Genomic DNA, 25,336 nt, shown 5'->3' with positions numbered 1-25,336 from the left:
TTTAAAATACAAAATATGATCTCTTTAAACCGGAAATTAAATAAAGTAAATCTGGTTCGTTTTTAGGTGAAGCTGGTAATAAGTGTACGGCCATGCATTTCACCTTTTTGTTTGGCAAAATGACATCAGCAGAGGTCAAAATCTTGACATCAAATTGACATCGACACTTTGACGTCAATATGACTTTCATTTTTGACCTATTTCGTGACGTCATTTTGACATCAAGGTGCCCGCTGGGTGACTTCAGCCTGTGCTGCAATATACATTTAGTTATACATTAATTCACAAAAATCAGCTGCTTGAATGAAAATCGCTGATGTTATCGGATTTTCAGGAGATATTCTCAATTCATTCAGTTAACGGACGCTCTGAGGTAAAGTGTTCAGACTGCAGACTTAGCAATGATTGTATTTAATTGTACAGTACAATCATAACATAGTACAGACATTATCTTAATTCCATGATGTCCTTAAACATAACAATATTGCTGGCCATAAACTGAGAAAGTGCGCGTCCGGTGTGCGATACCTCGAGTTGTCCTAGACGCGACACAGCTCTGCGCTGCGCTTCTCGTCCGGTGTGCGACCCCCTAACGTTTTGAGTGGATGGCACATAGCAACACGAGACACCGAAATGGATGCCAATAAGATTTGAATGGGAAGTTTACTTTTAAAAAGTTGCCAAATGGTTCCATTGACAAGACCAAAGTGATCTGTGTTATTTGTCGTTGTGAGCTGCACTGTTAATCCTTGCTGTAAAAAAAGGCCTAATTTTGACAAGATCATACCATTTTCCATTAAAACAGTAATATACTGTAGAAAACAAAAATAGCCTACAGGAATATACTGTAAATGAACAGTGCTCAAAATCGACACTCAGAGGCTGTTTTCCCAATCACACCCTATACCCTCATTCACTATTCCCTACATTAGTTCACTAATATAGTCCTCTTTACAGAGTGAATGAAAAGAAGTGAGTGAATTGAGACACTGATGAACACCTGATAAGCAGAATCACTGAAGGACAGAGAAACAAGAACAGAAAAAAAGAGAAACACAAGAACTACAACTGACTTCCAGCAACACTGAGTGTGAAACCAGTTTACAAACCAGTTTAACATTATTTATTTTGTACAAAAGTTATTGTTGAGAATTAACAGATATTTAATTGTTGATGTTTTATTGAAAATAATAAAGTTATTATCACCATGATGGGGATCAGTATTTGTTTTAGTTGGGCTCTTGAACCATTGACTTTATTATATCAGTTTTTCTCTGACTGCTTTAACTATGTGTTTATAAAACACATTTGTTACGGCAAGAAAAAGTCAAGAGAAAGATGATAAGGTGTTTATGACTGTTGTGATGATTACATAATCATCTTGGACATGTCTGATTCTCTGATCTCAACCAGTGTAAAAGCTTTGGATTTATGTCTTTTGATACAGAATTAAAAACTGAAAAAGATTTAGTGTATGAACAGGCTATACGATACATTTATCATCATAACCAGTATAACTGCAATCATTCACAAACTGTGTGTGCACAAGTGCAAAGACACAGTTCATTCAGCCAGTGAAATACTAATGTTAAAAAGTCAAGGGTCAGCATCCCAACTAAAGCAAACACTGATCTCCATCATGGTAACTTCAAACCAAACATTTTAAATTAAACATCTCAATAACAACTTCTGTAGATGTATGACAGAAATAAAGTCATACTGTTAATAATAAGTGTAAAAATGTGTAATGGCTGGAAGTCAGTTGTAGGTCTTGTGTTTCTCTATTTTCTGTTTGTGTGTTCCTCTTTCCTTCAGTGATTCTGCTAGTTAACAGCAGGCGTTCATCACTAATGCTAAACAATAACTTATTTCACTTATTCACTTATTATTCAACATATTCAATTAATTATCTCACTGCAACACTGCGTCAATGTTACTTTTTACTCTTTGTAGTGTGGATTTTCCTGTGGGGTTGAAAGGGTTAACAGTGTAAGATAAAAAGACACACCCACAACATGTATTTTAACTAGGGCTGGGCGATATATCGCATCACATTGTTATGCGTATTTCGTCAGTAAAGCCGGTTCCTTGATTAGTAGTAAATCGCCATCACCTGCTTTCAGATGGAGCGGCATTTACTACAAAGAGCCGAAGTTAACTGACAAGCTGAGCCATATCGCATTAATATCGCGGACGTATCGCCAGCGATAATTAATGCGATATGGCTCAGCTTGTCAGTTAACTACGGCTCTTTGTGCACAGCAAAAACTCCAGTGTTAAATTAACACTCCTGGGAGTGTATATGAGTCCACACTCAAGAGTGTTGAAGTTAATGAGATAATTAAGTGATTCATTTAGTGATGGTTGAGCATTATTGAAGACACCTGATGTTAACAAGCAGAATCACTGAAGGAGAAAATCTCAAATTGTAAGCCACCGTTATGGCGATCATTGTTTGCTTTAGTTGGGCTTTTGACCCTTATATTATTAACTTTAGATTTTGTTTGGCTGTTGTATCTGATTTATAACTGCCAGATGAATGAAGAAAAAAAAAGTGATCTGATGGTGTTGGTTATATTATGACAATCATCATTTGAACTTTATGTTTTTGATTTATGTTGTTGGTTGCAGCATAACTGTGATTCTGCATAAATATCCAGAGTTTTAGATATAACAAAAAGGATTTCTTAAATGTTGTTTAAAAAAAAAAAATCATTCTTTTAGGCACACACAGAAGTCAAGATTCAGTCTATGCATCTCAACAATGGTGACGAGCAGAATATTCATTTAGGAGAAGTAAATTACATAGACAATTCAGTTCATAATTTATTCATACCGCAATGCATGATGGGAGCCATTAATGAGTTATGATTGGTGGCAGCCGCTTCAACATGCTTTATTATTGTCACCATTGTTGAGATTCACAGGCTGATTATTGATGTCTGTGTTTCTAATTAAATTCATTTGAAAGTGTTTTGATCAGAACAATGTTTATTAAATATATAGGATTATAAGGAAGAATACTGAAAATAATATACTGCAGAATCACAGAGCTGCTGCTAACAACATAAACCAAACTATCTCAATAAGTTTCATTTTTCAGAATCACAGCATGATTATGTCAAAACATAACCAACACTATCAGATCACACTTTTCTTTGTTCATTTGACTGTTATAAATCAATAACAGCAAACAAAGAAAATATTAAGAGAATGTATAAGGGTCAAGAGTCCAACTAAAGCAAACAATGATCGCCATAATGGTGGCTTACAATTTGTGATTTTCTCCTTCAGTGATTCTGCTTGTTAACATCAGGTGTCTTCAATAATGCTCAACATCACTAAATTAATCACTTAATTATCTCATTAACTTTAACACTCTTGAGTGTTAATTTAACACTGGAGTTTTTGCTGCGTAGTAAATGCCGCTCCATCTGAAAGCAGGTGAAGGCGATTTACTACTAATCAAGTAACCGGCTTTACTGAAGAGATGCGCCTAACAATGTCATGCGATATCGTCCAGCCCTAATTTTAACAGTAATAAACTGTAAGTTATAAAACAGGTATATGTATTTTGTGGGTCACCATTGTGCAGAAGAGTAGACCCTGTGCTTCAGTCCAGGAGAAGATCTACAAACATTGATGATATGCTGCATGTTGCTTTATTTAACAGGCGGTGACTGTGTAGTTGCTGGTCCAGTGGAAATCTTTTTATGTACAATAGTTCTCTTACGAGAGGTTCTCTCGTATTGCGTAAGCTAGCTTACGCTGCGGGAAAGTCTCCTTTCTCGAGATACTGAAGCCAAAAATTATCCTTAATTTTTTTAAACTTTGTCAACGCAGTGCGGCAGCCTGCAGACCTAGGGCAGGCGAATCGCGTGCCCATTGGCTGCTCTGCGGCAACTGCAGCAGCCTGTGGCTGAGCCTTGCGCGTGATGTCACGTCCAATGAGCGCGCTTGGCGCGCTTAATGCGTCACAGCCCGTCATTAGGGGTGTGGCTTAGCGTATATAAGCAAGGAACAGAGGCTGCTTCACTGATTTTTGTCTCTTCAGCGAAGCTCTTCGCATCGCTGATCTCCGAGGAAGCCGCCGTCGAATCAAGCGACCAGCACGCCGAGGATTTCAGCCTGAGGACGCCGGCCGCTCGCCGCCTTCAGCCTTCCCTGCCTGCTGCGCCATCCGGCATATATATCCTTTTGTTGCTCTGTGTTGTGTGTTTGTGTGTCCGCCGCGACACACCTGCATCTAAAAGAGCGCGAGGCGTTGTTGCAAATGCCTCGCTCATCCTGTGGCTCGTGCAGAGCCGCGCTCAGCGACGGAGACCGCCACGTGGTGTGCACTCTCTGCCTGGGCTTCGACCACGCAGCCCGCGCTCTCTCCGAGGGCGGCTGCGATCAGTGTGAGGAATTACCGATGTCGACCCTACGGGCTCGACTCGCTAAGTTCGAGGAACCTCCACCTTCTCCGGCCACTTCTTCCGGGCCACGTAAGAAGAAGCGTCGCTCCCAAAGGCCGCCGGAACTGGACGCTACAGCTGAGTGCTCGCCGGAACCTCTCCCGCGAGCCTCGCTCTCTCCTTCCCCCCCACCCTTCACCGACGCGCAGCTGCCGGCCTCTGCCCGCACTGCCGTCGTCCTGGGGGATGATGCAGATGATGCCGCTGACAGCTGCTCTCTGCTCGCGTCTGACAGCGAGGAGTGGTCGGGCTCTCACCGCTCCGCCCCCTCGACTTTGGAGTCTACTAGATCACGTGCTAGTGTTGACGCGGAGCTTCTCCGCCTCCTCACTCAAGCGGTCGAGAGAATGGGACTGGATTGGTCCCCACCTAAGGAGCCGGAGCCCAATCGCCTTGACGGGTGCTTTTTACCTAGCCGCCGCCCTGCGCCTGCCTCTAGGTCAGCACCCTTCCTGCCTGAGCTCCACACCGAGCTCTCTAAATCCTGGAACGCTCCGTTCTCCACCAGACTCCGCTCGCCAGTCTCCTCGGCTCTCTCCCAGGTGGACGGAGCCGCCGAGAACGGCTATAACAGTATCCCCGCCGTTGAGGAAGCTGTGGCAACGCACCTTTGCCCGCCGTCTGCTAGATGGCGCTCAAAGTCTGCCCTGCCGTCTAAAGCCTGCAGGACCACCTCAGCTCTCCTCGGCCGCGCTTTCACCGCCTCCGGCCAGGCTGCTTCCGCCCTGCACTCAATGGCCGTCCTTCAGATCCTTCAAGCCGACCTCCTCCGTGAACTGGATGAGAAGGGCTCGGGTCAGTCTGCCTTAACTGATCTGCGCAGCGCTACGGATCTTGCGCTACGCGCCACCAAGACCGCTGCTCAAGCCATTGGCAGATCCATGGCCGCGCTCACCGTCATCGACAGACACCTCTGGCTGACGCTCGCTGACATGAGTGACTCAGAGCGCGCTGTTTTCCTGAACGCACCACTCTCGCCCACCGGCCTCTTTGGCCCTGCGGTCAGCGGAATTGTGGATCGGTTCTCCGAAGTTCAGAAGGCGTCACAGGCGATGAACCTCTTCCTGCCCCGCCGTTCGAGCCCAACCACAGGCCGCCCTCAAACTCAGCCTCCTGTGCGCAGCTCTAACCAGCGCTCTTCCAGGCCTCCCAGCGCTTCGCAGCGACGCCAGGGCAGTCGCCCCAGCTCACGCTCGACCAGCCGTCACAGACCGCCGCCCCCACGGGGCCCGCGGCCCAAGATCGCGTTGAAGCCTGAGCCCGCGAAGTCCTCCTAGCATCCACAAGGAGGAAAAGATGGTTGGGTCCCGCTACGGCCGGACCGCCATCGAAACGCACAGCTCTGTCAGTCCCCTATGTTCAGGCTACTGCAGCAGCACACACCGCAGCCAACGAGCCAGTAATGACACTCGCTCGCCTGCACACAAACGCCGTTTTCACGGCGACTCAGATACAGATGGTGGACAACCAGAATGAGACTTTTACCGCCGCCGTTCCCGCGGCGGCAAAATTGGGATGTGTATTTGCTGCCTTTTACCGCTGAGTGGCGCTGTAATCACAGACTTTGAAAAGTGTCAGTTTATTCTCTTTATGACGTAATCTGCCGCGGCAGTAATCTGAGCTGAGGTAACAGATAAATTCAAGATAAATCTTGTGTTTAAACGAATTCAAATTCATTAAATTTAAAAAAAGTAGACACACGTTAACATTGTGTGCCCAGTTTTTCTATAATTTAGAAAGGCTATGTCAATAGGTTACTTGTCATTTACTTCGTGTTATTTTAATGTGTTTGTAGATTTATTAACTGAAACCTAACAGTGAAATAAATTTAAATAATTTACCGTAAAATTAAAACATTTTCAGGACTTGCAGTTACTAACCGATGTTAGTCGGTTTAAGCATTCTTTGTTATATTCAGAATTAAATAGGCTTACTTGTTGTTATGATTATCAATTGAATTCTTTAATAAATAATCAACCACAATGCCTATTACTGCCGCAGCAAAAATAAACCAGTCGAATTTCAAAGTCGTTCGCGAAATGACTATAGGCTATTCCGGGTGGCGCAAGTGACAGGGCAAAACAGCAGCAACTGCGGCATTTTAAAAGGTAAGTTTCCTATCTGTTTATAATATATAATATATATATATATATATATATATATATATATATATATATATATATATTTCATTATTTGAACAAAAATGAGACTGATTGAATATGTAAAAATATAAATCTGCTAAATTATTTTTTTGTGTGTGTGTGAATCATTCACGAGATTGAGATGACTGACAGTGATACCCGGCCATAGCAACGGAAGACATTTTTCAAAACAGATCGAACAAATCAGAAAAATACTTTCAATACAGTATTGCTTTCAATTAAAAAATAAACAATGAAAATGTAAAAGAAAATTAATTAAGATTGAAAACCCATCGCACATTTCAAGGTATGAATAAAGTGTCGGGACAGTTTATTTATTTAAACAGGGTTGCATCGATAGTTTATTCCCTTTGTGATGCAAAATAAGAAACACAGAATCTTATTCTTGCAACATTTTAAATTTCTATTGTCAAAGAAATTGCAGCTAAATTAAAAAATTAAAACGGTACAAAACGAAAAAAGTTCAAAGCAACATAAATTAAGAACAGGCGTTTTTCTTTGCCTCTCTCGCGCTGGATATTTTTTTTAGTAAGTTTGGTCTCCCTCACTGCGCGCGGCGGGTCTTTCTCGAAATTAAGCATTTCAGCGTAAAAATACACCATACAGCTGATAATACTGTATATGTCGCAGTGTGTCATCCACACAAATCACGAAGAAAAAACTGTAACAAATAGCTTTTGTTCCTTCAAAGATACAACATGCCTTGCTGAATTCACCTTACAATAAAACGAGGTGGGTCGCGAATTAAAAAGCTCTGTATCTGCTAAATTGAAATTGTGTGTGGAAAACCTTTAAATACAATCAATAAAACTACAATATAAAATGTAATAAGATATAGGGCCTACTGTACATAGGCTATGGACTTTTGGAGATTTTGAGATTAATCCTTAGAATTTTGCCTTTGCCTGCTCATCAGGCTCAGGCTCCGACACTCTCCATATGAAAGACGGAACATTAACACCTCTGTCCTGCACCCCCACGATAAAGCAACTATTGCCTTCTCCAAACCCCCCACAGGCTAGCTGAGTTTGCAAAACAAAACAAAGAGTTTGCCACTCGTCGTGGTGTGCCAAAACACTTAATTATAAACTTCAATATTTCATTCAAAACAATCTCAAAACGCTTTGTGACATTTTGAAAAGCCGTGGATGCATTACTGCCACTGGAACCATGAACGCAACAGAATACTGGTTCTGATTTTATTGTTTGTCGTTTAAACGTCATATATATATATATATATATATATATATATATATATATATATATATATATATATATATATATATATAGGCCTATATATATATATTTTTTTTTTTTTTAACAGAACTGCTTTTGAAATTACGATTGGAATTATTATAGGTTACAGAAGTAAAGTCATTGTATAATATTTGTTCCTTGGTGTAAAATGGAAATGCATGGTGATTTTATTTTGTAAATAGGCTATAAGCAAAAAACTATGTTTTAGAACAATAGACAAATCTCTCTGCATCAACAATAGACTATACAATGCATTAATAGGCTAATATAAAAATATCAGTAGTCTAAGTTAGTTCGGGTTTCGAACCCGTGTCATCTAAATGATCGTAACGTAAGTTCAACCACTCGGCCACGATTCACTCGTTGCGACATGGCGTAACGTTCCAGTGTGTGTTCGCTCACACGAGCGAGAAGCGCTTTTCATTCAAAAGAACGCGCCGCCGCGTTTGTCGAACACTAATTCAACATGCCAGAATAAAACCTGGCTTTAGAACAATGCATAGCGCCACTCGTCGTGGTGTGCCAAAAAATTTACAATACTTTAGTTTCATTTATTTCAGTGTTAATGTTTGAGTAAAAAAAATCCTCTACAGATTAAATTAACACAAAGTCGGCTATAAGAATCCTTTATAGGCTACGAAAAAAGCAAAGGGCTTACAGTCTTAACATTTAGGCTACTTTGCTTAAATTCGATACATTTATTTTCAGTTGGGCCTAATACATTTGTAGGGATGTAATTTCAGTATGCTTTACCAACGCTATGTATTCAATTAAAGTTCCACGAGGTCTGGTCTCTATATTTCCTTCCCAGCTGACACTAATATGCAAGTGCACAACAAAAATCACAACTTGTGCTTGCTGCGAACGCAAGTTATTTAAGGTGTCTCAACTGTACACAGTCTACCCTACAGTGTGAATTCGTTACAAGGTTTCATTTAATTAAATTAATGTGCAGCAATTTGTACAAATAGAGTCTATAGGCCTACTATACTGTTGTAGCCATTAAATAATCTCATTTAGTATCATATTTGTTAACATATTCTAATGTTATTTTTTTCCATCTATGTTGAATATGAAAAGTGAACAGCACGAGTAAGATAGGATGCATTATATCGAGAGATGGATATGGAGTGGGTCAGACATGATTTTGACCACTTCATTAAGTTTTGTTTAGTAGAAAACCTTTCTTTAAAGTGAATTTCGTTTTCTATAAATTGTATCTTAATTTTTATCAATTTTTCATCAACCAATTGCTGGATTTAAGAGATAAGTAAGAGAAGCAAATATAACAGACACTAATCATGGAGGCGCCCGCGCGGTCACTTGCATTGCACGTCAGCTGGAGCGCATCTCATCCTCCTAACTTAACGAAACTCAGCGTATGCCTCACACAGACGTGATAAATACATCAAATACACAAAGCTTGAAATGTCTTCAAACGAAATAATTCAAAACGAAAAGAAAAAGGCTACTCTCTGATTATGTCTTTACGTGCATTTCTCTCTAGGTGCGTTCACTACAAATATGGCGATCGTCAACTTCATCTTTGCAGTCGACACTGTCAGAAAACACTAGTTTATTGATAAAAATCAATGCACGCATCACCGGATTTACAAATACACATCTTGCTTGTTGCACGCACATATTATGTCGAAAAAACGAAATATTATGTTGAAATAACATTATTATTAATAATACATCTTTTAGAATATTTGATTAAATGCTGCTTGTTCAATTTAATAAAATTAAAACTTTAATTGTGATAATTAAAATAATTGAAAATTAAATATTTAGTGGCCAAGTTTTGCTAATTTATTATATAGGCTATTATATGCATATTGCCTATATTAAGTAGGTCATATTAAGACAAGGCATATATTAAGTTATTTTAGCTGTTATGAGAAAAAAAATCTAACGAAATCTAAAATCTAAAAAAAATTCTAACGCCAATTCAACATGCCAGAATAAAACCTGATTTTTGAACAATGCGTAACGCCACTCGACCTGGTGTGCCAAAACACTACATTTTAAACTTCAATTTTTAATTCAAAACAATCTCAAAACGCGTTGTGACATTTTTTTAAGCAGTAGCCTAGCCTATATAAGGGCATTGAAACCAGGATCTTAACTAAAACGCGTTCCGCGTAATCTCTCAAAAATTATGCCACACTACTCCATGTATTTTTTTTTTTAAGGACTGCTTTTGAAATCACTATAAATTACTATGCAATTGTATCGCTCACGAGAGCTCTTCATTTATCTAATTCCTCAATAGAATAGTAAAAATATTCAGCGTCATTGCTCCTAATATTGTCTCTATTTTTAACTTTTGATTCTATTTTTTCAGTTCTAAAATTGATTCTATCTTTGGTTCTATTCTGTTGTAGCCTAATAGGCCTATTTATATATATGAACAATATGCCTATTAGGCTTAGGGTTTTATATTTAACCCACTTACATTTTAAAATACGGCAATTGCTGCTGTTTTGCACAATGTCCCTTTGCGCCACCTGGCGGTCATTTCGGGAACGACTTTGAAATGCGGGTGGTTTATTTTTGTCGCGGTGATTTCGCCGCGGCAGCTGGCGCGGCGGTAATAGGCATTCTGGTTGTCCACCATCTGTAAATCTCAAAAAGAGTATAAGTGCTTTAAGTGTAGAAAATGTGCCCACACCCACGTGTTCACTGCTTCACACATGTACAATCCCCATGGTAACGCGCCCAGAGCGCTCTCTCATAAAGCGGCCTCACACCGCTCGAGTACTAAATGTAGGAAATGTGCCCACACTTCCGTGCCCACACCTACTCGCTGCTCGCTCTGTCACTCAGTTACCTCAAGTTGCTACGGCTCAAGCCGCAGGGATATTAAGTGTAGGAAAAGTGCCCACTCCCGTGTGCTCACTGCCTCACACAGACCAGGTTCCCATGGCAACGCGTCCAGAGCGCTATCTCTTAAAGCGGAAACTTTCCGCTCGAGCATCAAGTGCAGAAAATGTGCCCACAGCATTGTGCTCACACCTGCCCACTACCCGCTCTGCCAGACAGGTTGCAAACCTCATAAAGCTCCCAAACACTGGCCGTGTCATAAGTGCAAATCCCGCGCCAGCTCACGAGCACGCGCACCCACTTTCAGACACCATTATCCCCACGCCGCTCTCGCGCCTGGGTTATTTGGCAGCAGCTCACGCTCCATCGTCCGAGATCGAGCTTCTAAAATCTGCACAGTCGGCCAGCCCTGTTCTTCTGCCCTCGTGTCCGAGCATCGGCGGCGCGCGCGCCGCTCCATCCTCTCTGGTACAGGTTCCCCATCCCGCGCAACGCGGCGATCTGAACCCAGAGACCATTCGACCCCTAGCTATGCATGCAAAAGCATGGGAAGCTATTCAGGGCGCGTCAGAATGGGTGCTCAACACCATAAGACACGGCTATTCGCTCCAATTTGCTCGTCGCCCTCCGCGCTTTCTAGCGCAGACGGAAACGAAAGTGAGTTTGGAAACAGCGCATCTGCTTCAAGCAGAAATAGCAAAGCTGCTGCGAAAAGGGGCCATAGAACAGGTTCATCCTTCCTCGAGCGAGTCAGGCTTTTACAGCCGTTACTTCCTCGTTCCCAAGAAGGACGGAGCATTAAGACCTATTTTAGATCTGAGACATCTGAACAAGGCTCTCATGAGACGGCCGTTCAGGATGATTACAACCAGACAGATCCTTGCGCAAGTTCGCCCAGGAGACTGGTTTATCTCTCTCGATCTGAAAGACGCGTATTTCCAGATCCAAATAACTCCCCGTCACAGGCCATTCTTGAGATTCGCCTTCGACGGTCGAGCTTATCAATACACAGTCCTGCCGTTCGGCCTGTCTTTAGCACCCCGTACATTTACGAAATGCATGGACACGGCTCTCGCTCCCCTGAGGAGTCAGGGAATGCGAATTCTGAACTATCTGGACGATTGGCTCGTTCTAGCGCAGTCAGAGACAGAACTTGTGTCTCACAGAACAGCGCTACTCGACCACCTGGAGGGTCTGGGTCTAGCGGTCAACTGGACCAAGAGCTCGCTCTCGCCCCGGCAGTCAATTTCCTTTCTCGGAATAGAACTAGACTCGGTGGCAATGACGGCCAGATTGTCGGAGCAGCGCGCGCGCCGCATTCAGCGCCTCGCTGCATCCTTCAAAGAAGGCAACCAGGTTCCCCTGAAAGCATTTCAGCGCATTCTGGGGCATATGGCTTCAGCTGCAGCAGTGCTTCAGCTGGGTTTACTGCGCATGCGCCCGCTTCAACGCTGGCTGAAAGCGCGCGTATCCCATCGAGCCTGGGCGACCGGCGGCTCGCTAATCAGAGTGACTCAGGTCTGTGTCTCAGCCCTGCAGCCCTGGCTAGCAGCCAAATGGTATCACACTGGAGTGACTATGGGAGTGGTTTCACACCGGAAAGTTGTCTCAACAGACGCGTCCAACCTAGGTTGGGGAGCGCTCTTCGAAGGCAGACCGGTCTATGGCCACTGGTCAGACCAGGAGAATCTCCTACACATAAACTGTCTAGAGATGCTTGCGGTCGAGAAAGCGCTCATGCACTTCCTCCCATTCCTCCATGGTCACCATGTTCTAGTCCGCACGGACAACACTTCAGTAGTGGCCTATGTGAACCGCCAGGGCGGTGTCAGATCAAAGCAACTCTGCGCCCTGACGGAACGCCTCCTCGTATGGGCTCAGCACTCTCTGCGCTCTCTGAGAGCATCGCATGTGCCTGGCCATCTGAACGAGGGCCCCGACAGACTGTCCAGGGACAACGTTCCCCCTGGGGAGTGGTCTCTACACCCCCAAACAGTCCAGTCGCTGTGGCGCCGCTTTGGCAGAGCGAAAGTCGACCTCTTTGCGTCAAAAGACAACGCACACTGCCCAGTGTTCTTTTCAAAGAGCGAGGACACGCTGGCCCAGACATGGCCCAGCGGCCCGCTATATGCGTTTCCACCGGTCTCTCTGCTGCCTCAGGTCATCGAGAGAGTCAGGAAAGCGCGCCACACAGTGCTCCTCATAGCCCCGTTCTGGGAGAACCAAGCTTGGTTCCCGGAACTCATACAATTGGCAGACTCAGCCCCCTGGCCGATTCCGGTGCGGAGAGACCTTCTCTCTCAAGCCCACGGCTCGATTTGGCATCCCCACCCAGAGCACTGGTCTCTGCATGCGTGGAGCCTCAACAATTACATGCTGATCTACCAGAAGGGGTGATGAACACGATCATACAAGCTAGAGCCCCCTCCACGAGGCGGCTCTACACGTCTAAATGGTCGGTGTTTAACAAATGGTGCACTACCAGAGGGCTTAATCCACAGACATGTGGGGTCTCGCACGTATTGTGCTTCCTTCAAGAGCTACTGGACGCGGGCAGGTCCCCCTCCACGCTCAAAGTCTATGTCGCGGCCATTTCAGCGCTCTCTGTCTCAGAGCCGGGCCGCGCATTAGGAAGGAACGAGTTTGTCATCCGCTTCCTTAGAGGAGCGAGGAGGATGAACCCCCCGCGACCCCCTTCGGTTCCTATGTGGGATCTTTCACTGGTCTTAGACGCACTGAAAGCACATCCCTTTGAACCCTTAGAAACTGTGGATATGAAATACCTCACGCTCAAAACCGTTTTTCTGATAGCTCTGTCTTCAGTAAAACGTGTGGGAGACCTTCACGCGTTATCCACTAACGCTGCGTGCCTCGAGTTCGGACCCAATAACTCTAAAGTTATTCTCAGACCGAGGCATGGGTACGTCCCCAAAATTCTGGGCACTCCCTTCAGAGCGCAGGTCATTTCCCTTTCAGCCCTGCCGAATGCTGGCTGCGAGGCAGATAGTAATCTCCTCTGCCCAGTTAGAGCGCTAAAAAGCTATATTTCACGCTCCGCCGCCTTCAGGCGTTCAGAGCAGCTCTTTGTTTCGTTTGGTGGGCGCACCAAGGGTCTCGCCGCCTCGAAACACTCCCTGTCCAGATGGATAGTTGATGCTATCGCAGCTGCTTACGCATCTAAAAACCTGCAGTGCCCTTTGGGCATTCGGGCACACTCCACCAGAGGCATGGCCTCATCGTGGGCGTGGTCCAGTGGGATTCCCATTCATGACATTTGTGCGGCGGCAGGCTGGGCCTCCCCCTCCACATTTGTTAGGTTTTACAACCTGGAAGTCCCCGCTTTGCAGGCCAAAGTGCTATCAGTCTAAGTCTCGCGTAAGCCAGCCCACTGTCTGTGCGCGGGCTATGTTGCGGATTTAGCTCTACTGGTTGAGCTACACTATGTGGGAAGTGTTAGTTGGACCGGCTGTGCCGCTCCCTGCCCCATATTATGTGCTTGTGTACTGTGGTATCTTGGCCGCCCAGCTCCGCTTCGCGTTCCCTGGACCCCCCCCATGGGATTCATTCAGGATGCTGGGCGCGCGCACGGCGTTGACAAGGGTGTTCCCGCAGCGTAAGCTAGCTTACGCAATACGAGAGAACCTCTCGTAAGAGAACGTACTCGGTTACTAACGTAACCTCTGTTCTCTCTAGAGAGGGAACGAGTATTGCGTAACCCGCCGTGCTCTCGCCACGAGCTCATTTCGCTTCATGCGACAGAAACCAGTGAAGCAGCCTCTGTTCCTTGCTTATATACGCTAAGCCACACCCCTAATGACGGGCTGTGACGCATTAAGCGCGCCAAGCGCGCTCATTGGACGTGACGTCACGCGCAAGGCTCAGCCATAGGCTGCTGCAGTTGCCGCAGAGCAGCCAATGGGCACGCGATTCGCCTGCCCTAGGTCTGCAGGCTGCCGCACTGCGTTGACAAAGTTTTAAAAAATTAAGGATAATTTTTGGCTTCAGTATCTCGAGAAAGGAGACTTTCCCGCAGCGTAAGCTAGCTTACGCAGTACTCGTTCCCTCTCTAGAGAGAACAGAGGTTACGTTAGTAACCGAGTACGTTTTTCAGTGGTCTCAAATGAAAGAAGTTCACAGTAATACTTTGCTCAGATTATTAATGCATTATACATTTTAGTTAATACATTTAAATGACAGTTGGTCAATTTAAGACAGTCGGTTTCTGCAAGTGTAATTAGTTAACTTGAATTTTAATTTAGTGCATTTTTACAGAAACAAACTGTAGATTACAGTAAAGAACTGTACAATTAACAGTATATTACTGGCAACAGTGTTGCCAGTATTTTACTGTAAAAAAAAACGGTAAGGTCTAACAGTGTGAGCTATCATCGCAGCACGTCCAGTCTGAAATACCACTTGACGCGAATGCGAATTCTCTGATGCGATTATTTGCTCTGAGTGTGAATGTTAGTGTGAAATCGAACACTACAGTATATGCCAATGTGGTTTTCAATAAAAAAAAAAAAAAACATTTGCACCAAGAGCCAGCCAAACCACTTTTCCATGTTGATAAGAGCATTAACATGAGAAAAAAAGAATGGGACAAAAAGAAATCAAGGCACATTTAGAATAGATAAAAATGTGCGATTAATTGCAATTAACTGCGAGTTAACAATGACATTAATGCGATTAATCGCGATTAAATATTTTAATCGTTTGACAGCACTAATAATAAGCAAATGTGGCTCAGTGGTAACCCACATAGCAACATTTTGACGTCCCAGATCCCGCCCCCACATCTGGCACACATGTGGAAAACTGATCTGGCCCACATATAGCGTGGAATGACGGCCCTTGGGCGGCTCACTCCTGTTTGCCAGATCTGGGCCACAAGCAGGCCATAGCAATGCCACATGTCAGCCAAGAGCAAAGAAATAAACCAGAACTGAACCTTATCTGAGCCACAAAATCTGTGTATATTAAATATGAAGTCATCTCAGCCTTAATAAGCCTGTTAACAAGCATAATCAACTGAAGGAAATAAGAGAACATAAAAAGAGACAAGAAGAAACACAAGAACTACAACTGACTTCAGCCACAGTCTTATATGAAATCCACTGAAGAGAAAAGAAGACATTAAATATGTGAAGATCTTAGCAGAGGAGGATTAAACAACTCCACAAACAGCATTACCAGCTTCACTTATTTGAAGTCACCATAACAGTGATTAGTGTTTCCATTAGTTGGGCTCTTAACTCTTATTATATATTTGCCTTTTTTGGCTGCTGTGACAGTGTGTTTGTCAAAAACATTTCCAGAAGCAAAGAAAGCTAAAGTGAAATGAGATCAGGTGACGATGGTTACCTGTTGATGGTTTTATAATCATCATGAAATAGACTGATTCACTTATGTCTTTTGAATCTAACAGTTGAATTGTATCATTAATATTTTAACATCACAAACCCTGTGTTACTGCAGCATGAGATCCAGCAATATTATAACAGTCAGTAATAAATTATACAGCAGAATTTGGACGTCAAAATGTTGCTATGTGGGAATGGGATGATAACTTTCTAAAATGTTTCAAACCTACAGAAAAATCTCACATACTTGTTTCATTGTTGTTCTTGTTGTTATTGGCGATCCCAATGAGATCGATATCCACAGAAGAATTTGTTGTGTCAAGTCGAGGGATTTTATCTAAGGTGACATTGGGTCCAACCATAAAGACTTCAACCTCTGATGAAAACAAACAAGCAGTTATGTGCTATATTAATTTATTTACAATTATTATATTGTTTTATGAAAGTCCAATTCCATTGAATTTGCACAAAAGACAAACAAATAAAATGAATATTCACTATTGTTGGGTTTTCATCTCTGATGAACCCTTCAGGTTTACTTATATTTACATTTATTCAGTTAGCAGATTACATTAATCACTATTAACTATAAGGTCATCATCTTGAGGCCGAATGTTAGATCTTACAGTACACTGTATAGTCAAGTACTGTACAAGTGCTTCAGTTCCCAACTGGTTTAGCTTCCAAATCCAAATGTCCAAAATGTCCTTAAAATCATCTGTCTAATGTAGGGCTGGGCGATATATCGCATGATATTGTTATGCGCATCTCGTCAGTAATTACCATTCATAATTGTAATGCTGTAATTACCGCGGTAATTCAGTAATTACCATTCACCATTCAGTAATTAATGCAGGTGAAGGCGATTTACTACTAATCAAGGAACCGGCTTTAAAGCCGGTTCCTTGATTAGTAGTAAATCGCCTTCACCTGCTTTCAGATGGAGCGGCATTTACTACAAAGAGCTGTAGTTAACTGACAAGCTGAGCCATATCACATTAATATCGCGGACGTATCGCCTGCGAGAATTAATGCGATATGGCTCAGCTTGTCAGTTAACTACGGCTCTTTGTACACAGCAAAAACTCCAGTGTTAATTGAACTCTCCTGGGAGTGTATATGAGTCCACACTCAAGAGTGTAAAGTGTTAAAATATGTGATTAATTTAGTGATGATTGAGCACTATTGAAGACACCTGATGTTAAAGGAACACTCCACCGTTTTTTGAAATAGGGCTTATTCACATTCTTTCCTACATTTAGATAGGTGGCCAAATGCATTTTAGTCTCAGTGCATGCATTGTTTTAGTTTGACAGGGTCGGCGTTAGCTTAGCTTAGCACAATGAATGAAATCCTTTGTTGCCAGCTAGCATGGCCTGAGTAAAAGTGATAAAAAAATAAATAAAAAAACACGTAATTACTCCTTGTGGCCTGCGTATTCACAACGAGTACAAATAGCGATCCAGATTAACACTAGGCGATTTCCTAGGCCGATATTGACTTGGGACTATATTAGGGGGAAGCACAGGCGAAGCACTGCTGCTTAGGCGAAGCACTGCTACTTCGGCGCAGAGATCTCACGCAACACATGAAATCCAACGATTTCCATCAACATACCGGCGTGCAACGCCGCAAAAAAACAGAAAAAGAAGAACATATCCCACATAGCAACATTGTGTCGGCCCAGATCCGGCCCACATCTGGCACACATGCAGCGTGGACTTACGGCACTTGGGTGGGCCACTCCTGTTTGCCAGATCTGGGCCAAAAGCAGGCCATAGCAATGCCACATCTCAGCCAAGAGCAAAGAAATAAACCAGAACTGGAGGATTAAACAACTCCACAAACAGCATTACCAGCTTCACTTATTACCAACCAGACTGACTTTATTTCTGTCAGACGTCTACAAAAGTTTTTATTGAGAATTAACAGAGGTTTAACTATAATGTGTTTCATTTAAAGTCACCATTACAGTGAATAGTGTTTCCATTAGTTGGGCTCTTAACTCTTATTATATCTATTGTCTTCGTTGGCTGCTGTGACAGAGTGTTTGTTAAACACATTTGCAGTAGCAAAGAAAGCTAAAGTGAAATGAGATCAGGTGATGATGGTTACCTGTTGATGGTTTTATAATCATCATGAAATAACCTGTTTGACTGAGATAATTTGAATCTCACAATTGTGTTGTACCATTAATATATTCTCATCACAAACCCTGTGTTACTGCAGCACGCGTGCGTGTGTGTGGCACACATTGAGCGCTCATTCCCAGAGACGCGTAGAACAATTGCAGTCTCTTTTAACTTGAATATTCACAGACACTAGTCCATATCGAGATTTGATTGATTGTACAGCCCTACTTTTGATTTATTCATTCAAAAATAGCTAAATTCCGTGACTGGATTCCGCGATTCTATCCGTGTCGCTTCGCAAACACAGACGGGGTGAATTTATGAATGAAAGTGTGAAAGTTCTGACACAAAACGAAGTTGTTACGTATCCTCACGCTTTTTTTAAGTGGGTATACGGAAATCCTTGGCCTTTTCTAGTGGGTATACGGCGTATACCTGCGTATCACGTAGACTACACCACTGGTCTGAAGGAAGCTCATTCTGGGACTGGCTTGTAGTGGCTATAATTCTGCACCGAGGCTGAATTTTTGGAAAGAGATTTCAGATACAGTACTAAGGACCACTAAGGACTATATTAAAGCCTACAAAAAGTAGCATGTCATGGGACCTTTAACATCAGGTGTCTTCAATAATGCTCAATCATCACTCAATTAATCACTTAATTATCTCATTAACTTTAACACTCTTGAGTGTTAATTTAACAATCATTTTTTAACACTTTACACTCTTGAGTGTGGACTCATATACACTTCCAGGAGTGTTAATTTAACACCGCTCCATCTGAAAGCAGGTGATGGCGATTTACTACTAATCAAGGAACCGGCTACTGACAAGATGCACATAACAATGTCATGCGATATATCGCCCAGCCCTAGTCTAATGTGACGAGCTTCTATCAAATGATGAATGACTTTGAACCAAAAGACAAAAAGAGCAGAAAACACTGTCTAAAACATTTGTAATTCTTCACAATTATATAGTTACTGTAGCTGCATTTATCATCCTCACCGTCTGACACCCGTGATCCACTGCTGCTCTCTAGTCTAGACTATATAAACTCCATAATATCATATTTAATCTCAGTTTCATCATCAATAATAACAGTTTCTCCACTCACCTACAACAGCAAGAGTAAAACTGACATTGTCACTCGTGTCTGTCGGCTTCACCAATGTAGAGATGAGTTTCTCACTGGTTTTTAAGATACGGTTCCCATAGGAGGCTAGTTCAGCTGCACAGTAAATTCCACAGTGTTAAATCAACACTGCTCAGAGCAAATATGGTCCCACTCTACAGAGTGTTAAAGTAACACTAAAGCGGTGTTAAAGTTAATGAGATAATTAAGTGATTAATTTAGTGATGATTGAACATTATTGAAGACACCTGCAGTTAACAAGCAGAATCACTGAAGGAGAAAAGCACAAATTGTAAGCCACCGTTATGGTGATGGGTGTTTGCTTTAGTTGGGCTCTTGACCCTTATATGTTTACTTTAGAGTTAGTTTGGCTGTTGTATCTGTGTTATAACTGCCAGATGAACAAAGAAAAAAAAAAGTGATCTGATGGTGTTGGTTATATTATGAAATTCATCATTTGAACTTGATCACTGAACTCATTATGATCCTTATTTCTGACTTCGATTTATGTTGTTGGTTACAAAATAACTGTGAATCTGCATAAATATCCAGAATTTTTTATATAATATAAAGGATTTCTTAAAAGTTGTTTAAAACAAAAAAATCTTTCCTTTAGGCACACACAGACCTCAAGATTCAGTCTATGCATCTCAACAATGGTGACGAGCAGAATATTCAATTAGGGAAAGTAAATTAAATAGACAATTCAGATCATAATTTATTCATACCGCAATGCATGATGGGAGCCATTAATGAGTTGTGATTGGTGGCAGCCACTGCAACATGCTTTATTATTGTCACCATTGTTGAGATTCACAGGCTGATTATTGATGTCTGTGTTTCTAAATAAATTAATTTGAAAGTGTTTTGATCAGAACAATGTTTATGAAATATTTTGGATTATAAGTAAAGTATTGATAATCATATGCTGTTAAAATCACAAAGCTGCTGGTAACAAGATAAACCAAACTATCTCAATAAGTTTCATTTTTCAGATCACAGCATGAATATGTCAAAACATAACCAACACTATCAGATCACACTTTTACTTTGTTCATTTGACTGTTATACATCAATAACAGCAGACAAACAACAGTAAAATTTAAAGTAAACATATAAGGGTCAAGAGCCCAACTAAAGCAAACACCCATCACCATAATGGTAACTTACAATTTATGATTTTCTCCTTCAGTGATTCTGCTTGTTAACATCAGGTGTATTCAATAATGCTCAATCATCACTAAATTAATCACTTAATTATCTCATTAACTTTAACACCGCTTTAGTGTTACTTTAACACTCTGTAGAGTGGGACCATATTTGCTCTGAGCAGTGTTGATTTAACACTGTGGAATTTACTGTGTGGGCTGATTGATGATGATGATGAAGATGACTCTAAAATCTTCCCTGAAGCGTTGAAGGCCACAGTCAAAATGTTGGTCACAGTCTAATTTATTGATCAGATAAACAGTGTCACAGTAAATGTCAAGAAAGCAAATAAGACAGCACTGTTTTGTCAATCATATATTATCTACAGTGTATAACTGACAAATGTTTGATTATTTGATTATTTTTCTCTTGAAGACTTACAGTCACAGAGAGCACTTGTGATGTGATGTTCTCGATCTTCTCAAGAAGATTTTGGAAACAGTTCTGACTCTGAAATCACAATTGTGAAAATAGGTTTAATCTATTTGTTGATTTTGATTATTTTTTTTTTTTTTTTTTTTTTTTTTTTTTTTTTATATTAACAGAGAGCCAAACATGTATTGTTACTGCAATGAAGGTCACTGTGAAGGTTTAGTGATGTTAGTACAACACAATTCTAGCAACATAAATAGAACAGCACATTCATATTTCACATAACAGATATCTACAATGCACAATTTATTGCACTACTCTTTGAACTAATTAACCATTTCCAATCCAAAGTTGTGAATTGAGCAAAAAAAATTAATATTCCATAAAATATCACCATTTCCATTCCTTGTGTTCAAGAGAACAAAATCGCCACTTCCTGAAAAACTGGCTCAAAACATCAGTAATACAAATGGAAGCAGCTGCAACAAGAAAAGCCGTGGCTCTTTTTTGTGCATAAAAAAGCTCAGATGAAACCCCATAACCCAGTCAACACATGATCACAGTGACATCACACCATTCTCATACGGTGATGCTCACAGTGTCAGTAATATATGAGCTCATTGTGAATTCAAAATGTTGAGCAGGTTATAATAAACAGGTGACAAATATCAGTCACTGGGGGGAGATTCTACTTCCTGTTTCTCAACACTATCACAGTGATGTCACAGTGATGTCACATGGTGAGCTCACAGTATGAGTGCACACCCAGATAACAGATTTTTCTTATAAGAACGTTCTCCAAACATACAACTGACTTCAGCCACAGCCTTAGATGAAATAAAAGAAGACATTAAATCTCTGAAGATCTCAGCAGAGGAGGATTAAACAACTCTACAAACAGCATTACCAGCTTCACTTAATTACTAACCAGACTGACTTTATTTCTGTCAGACGTCTACAGAAGTTCTTACAGGAAGTAGAATCTCCCCCTAGTGACCGATATATGAACCGCCTTCTCTCAACCTGCTCAACATTTTGAATTCACAATGAGCTCAAATATTAATCTCACAGTGACACTGTGAGCATCACCGTATGACAGAGGTGGGAGTAAGTCACTAAATGCAAGTCTCAAGTCAAGTCAAGTCATTCTGTTGTAAGGGTCAAGTCAAGTCAAGTCAAGTCATACTCTTTGTCAAGTCAAGTCAAGTCAAGTCGCAACTTAGTCATCAAGTCATACCAAGTCACACACAGGCTCGTTTTACACATTTTTTAACTCTGGGACTTTTATTACTTATTTAGACACAGAGGGCCGATGGGTTACAAAAATAAATAAATTAACTTGTGTGTCATAAATAAAATATCGTTAAGAAGCACTTTAAATGCATATATAATATACAATTAAATTATGCTTATTTTAAATGTATTGAGCAGGCTAGGTATAAAAAATATAGGCTTTTAATAATCTTTCAGTGCGCAAAACCATAATAATATGAAACGCTTCAAAACAGAGCGCACAAAGCGCGTATGCGCATCACGGGTGCAGAATGATGTGCTCGCAACATGGAGTCACAGTTTAAATTCCAGTTATTGTGCGTTTGATGCCGATTCATAGTCCTTAGTCGTTTAAAAACAGCAAGAAACTCCAACAAAATAAAGTCATAATGCAAATAATTTATGCAAATCCACAGCCTTTTATCCACAGATCATGCATTATAATGTGAATATATCATATTGGAGAGAGTTTTACCGTGCATCCAACCGGAAGAGGCGCGCGCGCTGTTTAAATACTGAATGGAGAATGATTGACAGCCGCAGAGGAGGGAAAACGAGTTTCCGTATACTTTAATGATGTAAATAGACTTCTGTCCCTCACATTAAGCTATGGAATGTCCATGTTGTCCGCGGAGGGATCTGCTGTTTTGGCAGGCGGCAAGCGGCTTCCGGATAGCGTCTAGTGGTTTACGCATGCGTATAAAGAAGAGTAGCTTGGGTTCGCCGACTTATTGGAAAATATATAGTTCATTCTTAAAGGTGCATTAAGCAACTTTTTCATGTTAAAAATATGAACCCGTTTTCTAACCCATACATGCTTAAACAATTGCCTGATGGGCTGAATGAGCCCTTCTCTGATCACTGAGATTGTCTCTATAATCCTGTAAAGTAAAATAAATAAGAGGGATTCGGGCCGGAATTTTAGACTGGGCGTGACGTCATGCGCGTTCACGGCACGCTCACCTGGCTGTCTGGCAGGTTTGTGTATTCGCCGCCATTCTCCGTAGAAGATGGATTCTAAGAGACCGGCTTGTAGTTCATTTCAAACACCAACGCAAACTCCACGTAAGATAAAAAAAAAAGAAAACTTTTGTCCGTGAGCGTGCACATTTCTGGCTGCAGTTTCGCTTGCCGCCAGAGGGGGCATAGTTCTGCAAAAACTCAGAGACTTGCACAATGCACCTTTAAATATATTAAAAAAATCACAATAATTAAAAAATATATATTTTCCACAAGTCATTTCAAGTAAATAGTCACAAGTCCGAGTCAAGTCTAAAGTCACAAGGAGCAAGTCTTAAGTCAAGTCGAGTCTTTTCAGAGATCTAGTCAAGTAAGTCTCAAGTCCAGAAAATTGCGACTCAAGTCTGACTCGAGTCAAGTCATATGACTCGAGTCTCCCACCTCTGCCGTATGAGAATGGTGTGATCTCACTGTGATCATCACATGATCTCATGTGTTGGCGTGCGGCATCAGTAAATTGTAATATTTTCTTTTATATTGTAAAACTAGCCAAATATTAAAAATAAAAGGATTACAATATAAAAGATTAATATTTTGTGCATACAATATGGTGGAATCCACCCCGTAGATGGTGTTCTTGCACTTTAACCTTGCGCACAAGCAGATCCGTTCCCACATATAGCAACATTGTGTCGGCCCAGATCCGGCCCATATCTGGCACACGTGGAAAGATGATCTGGCCCACATGCAGCGTGGAATTACGGCACTTGGGTGGGCCGCTCCTGTTTGCCAGATCTGGGCCACAAGCAGGCCATAGCAATGCCACATGTCAGCCAAGAGCAAAGAAATAAACCAGAACTGGACCTTATCTGAGCCACAACATATGTGTATATTAAATATGAAGTCATCTCAGCCTTAATAAGCCTGTTAACAAGCAGAATCACTGAAGGAAAGAAGAGAACAGAAAAAGAGACGAGCAGAAACACAAGAACTACAACTGACTTCAGACACAGTCTAAGATGATCAACTGAAGAGAAAAGAAGACATTAAATCTGTGAAGATCTCAGCAGAGGAGGATTAAACAACTCCACAAACAGCATTACCAGCTTCACTTATTATTAACCAGACTGACTTTATTTCTGGCAGACGTCTACAGAAGTTTGTATTGAGAATTAACAGAGGTTTAACTCTAATGTGTTTCATTTGAAGTCACCATAATAGTGAATAGTGTTTCCATTAGTTGGGCTCTTAACTCTTATTATATTTGTTGTTTTCTTTGGCTGCTGTGACAGTGTGTTTGTCAATTACATTTGAAGCAGCAAAGAATGCTAAAGTGAAATGAGATCAGGTGATGATGGTTACCTGTTGATGGTTTTATAATCACCATTAAAAAACCTGTTTCACTGATCTCTTTGGAATCTAACAATTGTGTTATTCCATTAAAATTTTCACATAACAAACCCTGTGTTACTGGAGCATGAGGTCCAGCAATATTATACCAATCAGAAGACTTTAACAAACATGAGCATGAAACGTGACTGTTCGATGATAAACACAGACATCAATAATCAACGTATGAATCTCAACAATGGTGACAATCAAAAGTACCTTGCTGCAATGCATGCTGGTACCATTATTGTACAAAACTCCCAGCATGCATTGCAACATGAATAAATTATGCAGCTGAATTGCCCTATTATTTTGTTTAATTCAGGGTTTGTGATATGAAGGTTTTGATGGAACAACACAATTGTTAGATTCCAAAGAGATCAGTGAAACAGGTTTTTTAATGGTGATTATAAAACCATCAACAGGTGACCATCATCACCTGATCTTGTTTCACTTTAATATTTGACTAACACACTGTCACAGCAGCCAAAAAAGACAACAGATATAATAAGAGTTAAGAGACCAACTAATGGAAACACTATTCACTATTATGGTGACTTCAAATGAAACACATTAGAGTTAAACCTCTGTTAATTCTCAATACAAACTTCTGTAGACGTCTGACAGAAATAAAGTCAGTCTGGTTAGTAATAAGTGAAGCTGGTAATGCTGTTTGTGGAGTTGTTTAATTCTCCTCTGCTGAGATCTTCACAGATTTAATGTCTTCTTTTCTCTTCAGTTGATTTCATCTAAGACTGTGTCTGAAGTCAGTTGTAGTTCTTGTGTTTCTGCTCGTCTCTTT

At 41.5% G+C, this 25,336-nt stretch overlaps 1 protein-coding gene across 1 annotated transcript in view; it reads right to left on the bottom strand.

Moving 5' to 3' along the window:
- Window positions 1–19,812, bottom strand: part of LOC309495532 (adhesion G protein-coupled receptor E3-like) — a gene marked incomplete at its 5' end in the record, with an annotated part of 84,878 nt that extends 65,066 nt beyond the window's left edge. Inside the window, 3 exons of the mRNA XM_082165313.1 lie at window positions 16,313–16,441; window positions 19,315–19,428; window positions 19,809–19,812. Of these exons, the coding sequence (XP_082021439.1) occupies window positions 16,313–16,441; window positions 19,315–19,428; window positions 19,809–19,812 (247 nt within the window). The remainder of the gene's footprint in view (window positions 1–16,312; window positions 16,442–19,314; window positions 19,429–19,808) is intronic.
- Between the last annotated feature and the right edge of the window lie 5,524 nt (window positions 19,813–25,336).

The sequence above is a fragment of the Leuciscus leuciscus genome (assembly GCF_965113295.1).
Source record: "Leuciscus leuciscus genome assembly, chromosome: 3".
Lineage (NCBI taxonomy): Eukaryota > Metazoa > Chordata > Actinopteri > Cypriniformes > Leuciscidae > Leuciscus > Leuciscus leuciscus.
The sequence above is the reverse complement of the archived record's forward strand: the minus strand, read 5'-3'. Positions and strand labels throughout refer to the sequence as shown.